The sequence below is a fragment of the Centropristis striata genome, chromosome 4, assembly GCF_030273125.1.
Source record: "Centropristis striata isolate RG_2023a ecotype Rhode Island chromosome 4, C.striata_1.0, whole genome shotgun sequence".
Taxonomy (NCBI): Eukaryota; Metazoa; Chordata; class Actinopteri; order Perciformes; family Serranidae; genus Centropristis; species Centropristis striata.
Window position 1 is genome coordinate 30,593,044 of NC_081520.1, and position 8,252 is coordinate 30,601,295.

The 8,252-nt window shown below is 47.8% G+C and overlaps 1 protein-coding gene across 1 annotated transcript in view; it reads right to left on the bottom strand.

The window, feature by feature from the left end:
* LOC131969800 (rho guanine nucleotide exchange factor 17-like) overlaps window positions 1-8,022 on the bottom strand; it is an 87,048-nt gene extending 79,026 nt beyond the window's left edge. Inside the window, exons 1-2 of the mRNA XM_059331008.1 lie at window positions 7,792-8,022; window positions 2,307-7,657 (exon numbers count right to left, since the gene is read on the bottom strand). Coding sequence (XP_059186991.1) covers window positions 2,307-7,559 — 5,253 coding nt within the window. The 5' untranslated portion in view covers window positions 7,560-7,657; window positions 7,792-8,022. The remainder of the gene's footprint in view (window positions 1-2,306; window positions 7,658-7,791) is intronic.
* Between the last annotated feature and the right edge of the window lie 230 nt (window positions 8,023-8,252).

Sequence of the window (8,252 nt, forward strand, 5' to 3'; positions counted from 1 at the left end):
ATTTTAGCTTGGCACAGTTGTTATTATATCCAGTCCAAATCACACACACACACACACACACACACACACACACACACAGACACAGACACAGACACACACACACCGTTCACCAGAGCTGCAGGGCAGTGTGTTGGCAAAACTCTGGGCTCCAGGCGTTTGAACAAGCCATTGATATATTCCAGACAATATGCACACACATACAAAGAAAGAACAAGAAAGAGGAAATCAGTGCACACACACACACACACACACGCACACACACACACACACACACACACACACACACACCGAAGTGTGCATATACACACACGCCAGCCGGTAATTCTGGACATCATCAAACACTTCAGTAACCACAACAACTTCCCATTTCCCTAAACCCATTTCCTGCCTGGGGAGGTCACTTGCCAGCTACTGCTCCTGTCACTACAGCAACAAGGAAGGACAAAGGGCCAAGAAGGTAAAACAATCAAAACCTAATGAAGCCCAGGGCAATAAAAAAGAATATTATGAATGGAGAGAAACGCAGCTTTGTGAGAGGATGTCAAGCTGCAAGACAAAATTATTATTTTAGCAAATAAAAGCAGCATGCTACATATTAGTGAAACATACACAGTCACAAATCACAAGTAAATACAGGCCTCCATACCAGAGCAGAGGGCTGCAATATAGTCACTGCAATAAAAAGAAACAGTTGTGATGTAATGACAGCAAAGTCCTAGGGCTGGGCGATATGGAACAAAAGTCACATCCAAATATACGTATTTAGGCTTTATATCGATTGTGATATATATATATATATATATATATATATATATATATATCCCAATTTTATCGCAAAGTGAGAGCAAATGTTCAGTTAAAGTCAAAGCCACAAGTAAGGCTTGGCAATATATCGATATAAAAGATATATCGATATATTTTTAATGTGATGGAATTAGACCATATATCGATATAGTTCAAATTTGCACTGTGATCCTTGCTCCAGGCAAGCTGCAGGTTTCATTTAAGATATTTTTTTATTTAACTAAATGTGCACTCTAGGAGCTTTTAAAAAAGGTACTCCTGTTGTTATACAGTATTTTTGTTCACTTAAATAAACGGTTTCAATAAAACTACTTGTGACATGTCATACTTAACTTTGACTGAACATTTGCTCTCACTTTGAGATAAAAATATCGGGATATATATCGTATATCGATATTCAGCCTAAATATATCAGGACATGACTTTTGGTCCATATCGCCAGCCCTAGCCACAAGTAGTTTGATTGAAACTATTTATTTAAGTGAACATAAATACTGTATAACAACAGGAGTAACTTTTTTTGCAACCTTCTGTCCTGAGCTCAGACAGGCTGCTAATCCCAATGTAGGTTTTTCTTTCTCCACAGCTATTCAGAGTCACACCCATGACTGTAAAATAACTTCAGGAAAATACCTCCAGGAGAGGTAATGTGTATGTGTGTGTGTGTGCACACTAGGAGGTGTGTTATGGGTAAGGTAGAGGTGTACGGCAATGAATGACAGACAGAGAAACACACTAAAAAAACCTCATGAGTGGCTAAACTTAATCATGGGTTATCACACTTTTCAATTCTACCCAGTGGTGGTTTAAAAGTATGCATTTATTGTTAATTTATTATCTATATTCATCATGCAGATAATTTTTAGTCACAGCCCAAATCTTTGTATTGCTATGATAGAACAAGCCAGAAGTCTCCCAATGTTTAGACACTAAATGCCACACCACAGGCACATCCACACACACTGTGTTTATTATATCCCCTCTCTATGATTCTGGCAAAGAGACAATCGATATTGGATGAAACAAATAAATGAAAACAGGCCTTGTTCCACTCCTTAATGCCCTTTGTCTGAGATTTGTTTAATCAAACTAATAACATCCTTTGATGATTGTTAAACACTGCTCAGCCTTTAATGGCTTCTGTATTGTCGTGCTGCTCCCAAATGCGCTCTGAAATTTACCATATGGGTCCTGATTCTCAGCTCTTCATAAAAGCACAGGCATACATGTGCACCTTTGGGTGTAGCGATGAAACCACAAGAACAAGCCAACTGTACTGGACAAACAACTTGAATAAACTCAAAAACCATCTATTTCCATTATTACACTAAAATTCCAGCTGTTTCATATTTGAGACATCTAAAAAAGGACACCTCCTTTCTTTCTTACTCAAAAACAAGATTTAAAACCATGAATCATCAAAAAAGATGTCGTACAACAAGCTTTGCACTTGCCCACACTCACACATGCCTTTAAAAATGGTTTAAAAAAAGTGGACTCACCACTCTGGGCTTGGTCCTCTGTGGGGCAGTCGTGGATGCTGTGTCCTCTGTGCTCTTCTTCTGCAGTCCAGCTTCTGTATTACCACTGGTGCTGATCTCACTGGGCACCTCTGAGGCCGACACTAAACCTTCTGCTCCATCCCTGGCTGCTGCAACAGGCCCTGGGCCCTCAGCAGTGCTCAGCTCCAGAATATATTTCTGGGTCACATCCTCCAGAGACGGGGCCTCGTCTCCTGGAGGCTTGCTCGAAGTTGGAGGCTCTGCAGCAGGTCGTACAGCGAGGCAGTCCACCTCCTTTAGTGGCTGGAGTTGAGGAGGTGGGGAGATGGGGATAAAGGTGGCAGGTTCGCTGGCGTGGCGGACATGCTTGGGTCTGGTTTTGGCTTTGCATTGCAGTGGTGGAAGAGTAAGGGTGAGGTCTGTATGGTCACTGTGGTCTTCCTGCTCCTCTGAACCCAGTTCTGCAGGCTCAAATGGGTCCTCATGAGGGAAGAACTGAGCCAGACGGTTTGGGCGCTTTTTTGCGGGTCGACGAACCATTCTAGGGGACAGAACCTCAGCCAGCTTGAGATTAAAGTTAAACTTCTGCACTTCTGTCTCTTCCCCGTCTTGGTCTATTACATCATCATCCTCATCGTCATGGTTATCAGAGTGGGGAGTGCATTCTGACTGGGAACGAGCTTTCTTAACTTTATTTATGTTTGGCTGTGTCGGCAGTATATGTTTAGGCTTCACTTCCGGCTCCCACAGTTCCTCTCTCTGTTCGCTGAGGATTGGCTCACTGATGGAAGGTGGGATCGGACCGGGTTGATCCAGCTCACTGATTGGCTGAGTGCTGCCGATCTGACCTTTGCATTGAGGGTCATTCTGAGAGAGTAAAGGGGCATCGCTGCGGCGACTGGGGTCACTGAACGACTTCTTCTTGGGAGCTTTGCCATTCCCATGGTCATCCGTCATCAGTCTGTCCATTGCACCTGGCTCAGCTACGATGCTCCTGATCACGCCGCTGTAGTCACTGACGGTGTCATCTCGGAGCCCGCCGTCACTGTAAACTGACAGGTCACTAGCCACGCTGCCCTTGTATTCTGACAAGGTGGCCTCAGCAGAGGCCTCCAGAGCACCTCCTCCTCCTTTGACAGACAGGGATCCTAACAGGTTGCTGTCTACAGAGGAAAAGTTGTTATTCCCTTCTTCTGCCACAGAACAGCGCCGCTGAGGCATGGGGTCACTGAGAGAGCGGTAGACTGTGGACTCCCCATTTCCAACAGCTGCTATTGTTGACTCTGCGTTGCTGCCATTACTGGAATCAGAGCCTGTGTTGTTGTTACCAGACGGGGAGAACTTGCGCCTTCGACGGACAGAACTTGGGGTCGCAGGGGCATCAAGTGCTACTCCTCCTGCGGTGCCTGCTGACCTCTGTGACACGGCGCTGTTGGTGTTGATCTCCTCACTCGTAGTGTTGACACTGCTGATACCAGCCGTGCTGCTCAGCTCCATGATAATACTGTCACTCTCAGCCATACGGGCAGGATGAGGCAAGGAGGGAGGTATGCTGACTTCATTCAGACGATTTGTACAATTCACGCTGTTCTCCTTCATCTCATCTCTCTCCTGCTTACACCCCTCCGCCTCATGGAGAGCCGATTGCTTCCATACGGTGACAGGCTGCCCTAGCACATCCCTAGCAATTCGTGACCCCAAATTAACCCCCGCTGACCCCAGGAATGACCTCTCAGAGGGGTCACTGGGGCCTGTCTCTGGCTCTGTTACAATCCCTTCATCTGTTAAACTAGACTCATGGCCTGAAAGTTCATCCACCGAGCGGTCGTAGAACATGCTTTCCTCCGAGTCACCCTTCAGTAAAGCTCTCTCCGTCTCCCTGCTCTGTCTCTTTGCCTTCTCCCTGTACTCTGTGCCCCTGCTGTTTAGCTTCTCCAACTGCATACTTTGTCCATCCCTCTCGCTCTCTCTGTTCTCTCTCTCCCTCTCCTGTTTATCCCTGTCTTTCGTGTTCTTAAACTCAGCCTCTTGATCTGTCCTTGCCTGATCCTGAACGCTCACTGCTGCCTTCTCCTCATTTGTTTTCTTGACCTGGAAGCACTTGTCCTCCAAATCATCGTCAGTTCTCCTCACATCTACATCATCATCTTCTCTAGTACTCATCTGGCAGATATCTCGAATGACCTGCCTGGCCTCCTGCACATACCTCTCCTGCAATGGAGTTGGCATCCTCTCCTCATTATCATCATCAAATCCATATTCCTTCATCCTTTGTCCTCTCCCAATCCTAAAATCACCCCCGTCACTTTCTACTTCCCTATCTGACACTGCCACCCTCCCTCCATCCCCCTCTCCATCAAAGTCAAGCTGCTGCTCAGAGGAGCTCCTCTTCGTGGCGCCACCTGTCAAGTAACACCTCACTGCTGTTGTGGGTTTGTCTGAATAAGTAAAGGATTTTGCACGCCGCAAGGTGGCCGTCAGGTCTTTCAGTGATGGGCGACGACCAGAAGGTAGCAGGGTGCCGCCATGAGTCCGTGAGCCCATCCTGTACACTGGTAACCCCTCCGCCACCCCGGATTTGTCTCCACTCGTTTTCCGCACCTTGAGCTCTGACAGGTCAGATTTCAGAAAGCTTAGGAGGGACATGGTTTCTGAGGTGATATCAGGGTTGGACATGGAGATTTGGTTTTTATCATTATCATCCACCCCTTTCCCACCTGTCGACCTCCTCAATGCGGGGGTCTCACCACCCCTAACCCCTAGGGACACCCCGTCTTCTCTGGCAATTAAATTAGATAAGGGGGTGACTGTAGACACAATCTTGGGACGCACCCGTGCAGGGTTACGGGAAAAGTTATCCCCATGGCCAAAGCTTGGAGAGCGGTACATGGTAAAATTCCCATGGTAAGTTTTACTCAGCATGGACGAGGATGCGGTTCTGCTTGTGTTGCCTCCTGCTCCGCCTGTGTTAAAAAACACATTTCCTGCACGGTTGGCAGAGCTAGCCTGGTCCTCCTCCTTCAGCGTCTCAGTGCTGGAGTACCGACTGCTGCAGCGTGAACCACCAGGACTGGAAACAAATGAGGGGATGTTGACCTTTGACACTCGGGATACACCAGGAAGCGCCGTGGAGGTCACAGGTGAGGAGATGCGCTCCCATTGTTGCACCCTGGCTCTGTTACTATGGGGTTCTCTCGCTGAGTGGCTCCGAGATACTGTTCCCGCGAGCTGTCCTCCTGTGTTCTGCTGGTGGTGTCTCTCAAAGTGCTCCATTATCAAGGCTGTGTCACTGTCGCTGTCTTCTGATTCGCCATCATGATCGTCATAATCATCACGGCCTGTTGCAAGAGCAGCTCCGCCGACCTTCTTCTTCTTTCTCAGCGAGCGGCGGCGCACTGCCTCTCGACTGTGGGGGCCTAAAGAACCAGGGCTGTCCTCCTCACTGCCTGAGGACCTGCCAATGCCCTTGGCACCCCACCAGCCATTTTTACTGCGGGATAAATAGTTACCTCCTCGCTCAGCAGTGCCCCTTTCTCCTCCTCTGTAGGAGATGGAAGAAGCAGGGCCAGAAGGAACACTCAGACTGCCTCCTCCACCTCCTCTTCTTCTCCTGGTGTGCTCCTCCTCTTCATCTCCAGAGCTAAACCTCCAGCGGGAGCTAAGAGAAGAGGCAACTTTTATTGGGGTTCTGAGCTCAGTGGAGGGAGCTACAGTAAAGGAGGAGGAGGTAATGGCTTTTTCTGGAGGTGGAGCAGAGGAGAGGGAGGAGAAGGTGGGGGGTGGTGCTCTAGAGGAGCTATGTGAGGAATGTAAACTATCCCTGGGCAGCCCGACCCCCTGTCTATCCCTTCTCTCCCTCACTGTCGACCGCTGAAGAGAGGAGGAGCAGGAGGAGGTGTCCAAGCTCTCCGATTGACTCCAAGACGAAGTAGCAGGGGGTTGAAGGTCAGAGCTGGGGTCAGATGTCAACCCTGTCGTCCTGAGGGTCTTGTGGACAGCCTCTGCCTCAGTGCTGGGACTATGAGATCTGTATAAAGATGGGTTAATCCTCTGGTGGTGACTACCCCCAGTGCAACTACAACTACTGCCGCCTTGTAAAGTATTTCTGCCAGAAACTTTGTTGTAAATAGAACTGTGTGTCTCTAAGTCTGCCTCCTCATCATTTGAGCACTGCTGGTGGTCAGCTTTGGAATAAAAGTCCATACTGTGACAAAAAGTATCTTTGCTTTCTCTGCTTTGTGCTCCAACTATGCATCTACCACTGGCTTCATTGGCAGAGCTGCAAGGTGAAAGTTTGTCACTTCTATCCGAGTAAGGAGCAGTCTCACTGGGGCAGAGCTCGTGTAGATTTCCTGGGCCGACTACTTTTAAATTCTCCAAAGAGTCAGTCTTGTGCTGCTGCGTAGCTTGGCCTTGTCTCTCATCAAAAAGTTGTCTAATTTTGGTAACACTGGGCCACTTGTCAGAGTGCAGGGGAATAAAGTCACTGTGGTGTGTAGAGAGATAGCTTCTGTGAGATTTACAGGGTGGGGGAACCCCTTTACTAATAACATTGTCTTCCTCATCTGTAGTCAAAGTCTTTCTGGGATCAGAGGGACATGCATTGATCTGTGAATAATCTCTCTTACCAGAGTTGCTGTCGGTTGATAATTGTGTAAAAATCCGCTTCTCACTTTTCTTCTCAGAGTCCGAGCCTGACACGGAGTTAGTATCAGAGTGAAACTTTTTAACTCTACTGTCTGTGGGTAACTCTGCTGTAGTAGTATCGCTATCCTGAAAATATCCTTCACCGCTATCCTCGTGAAAAGATTTACGAGATGGAGAGCCGTCTCTCTTGGAGCCCCTAGCCCGAGGAAGAGTGCTGCTCCCCCGCGTCACTGCTGCGCCGTCTCCCGGCGAGGCTTTGTGCGTCCCGACGGAGCCGCTGCTGCTAAACTTTTCAGTGAGCTGTCGGATGGATGGAGAAATAGAGGAGTGAGGAGTGGAGGAGCCTCTCTTTGGATCTGCGGTCGGGAGGCCGGTGGTGGTGGTGGTGGTGGCAGAGATTTTGGAAACTTTTCTTGACACACTGACATTACGCGTCGCCAAGGGCTGTTCTGCTTTGCTGGGCTCCGGGGGAAGGGCGACGCCAGCTGCCTCCAAATCCTCTGATTTGTGTTGTTGGTCTTCACTCCTGTTGGCGCTCCAAGACCCCAACTTTTTGAAAGAGACGCTGCGGTACACAGCGGCATTCTTCTTCTCTCTTTCTGCCATTGTTCATGTCTTTCTTTGTTAGATTTCACACACACATTTTTACTCCACTACAGATCCATGCACCTTTTGGAGTTGTGGTCCATTTCCCCCCACGCAGCCTAACGATTCAGAAATCCAACAACACATTTTAAAAATTAATTGTTGGCAAATCTTCAAACTGCATTGTGAAGAGGTTAATCAAGTGATGAAGTGTTCAGTGAGTAAAGAGTGTTTCTCTGTTATCAAAACTTACATGTTGTCGATTCCCGAAACCGCATCCGTGCAAGCAGGAAAAGCGCTACAACTTTTTTTGGGCCAAAACTTTCCCAACCTGTTCACAAACACAACTTTTCCATTGTTAATCCTTGACTGGATCTGAACCTTAGCCCAGCGCCAGGTTAGCACGCCTGCACGGGCCCGACGTACCATCCACTGGTAATTCCCCAAAAATGTTTGTGGATTCCTGATTTTGGCATGATTTGGTTTTCCGTGACTTATGTTGTTTTTTGCATGTTAATGCCTGAGATAGGGCAGAGGGGGTGGGCGGGACTAGGGGTATAGGGGCTGTCATAGCCCCCTCGGGGATTGAGGGGAAAAGCTTTTTTTCTCTTTTGATAGGAGAAGGCAGATACTGTGGACAAACTTGATGTAATTATAGCCCTTTCCCTTGCGAAAAGGACAGTAGCACTGTCAAGAGTTTTACGGAAATAAATA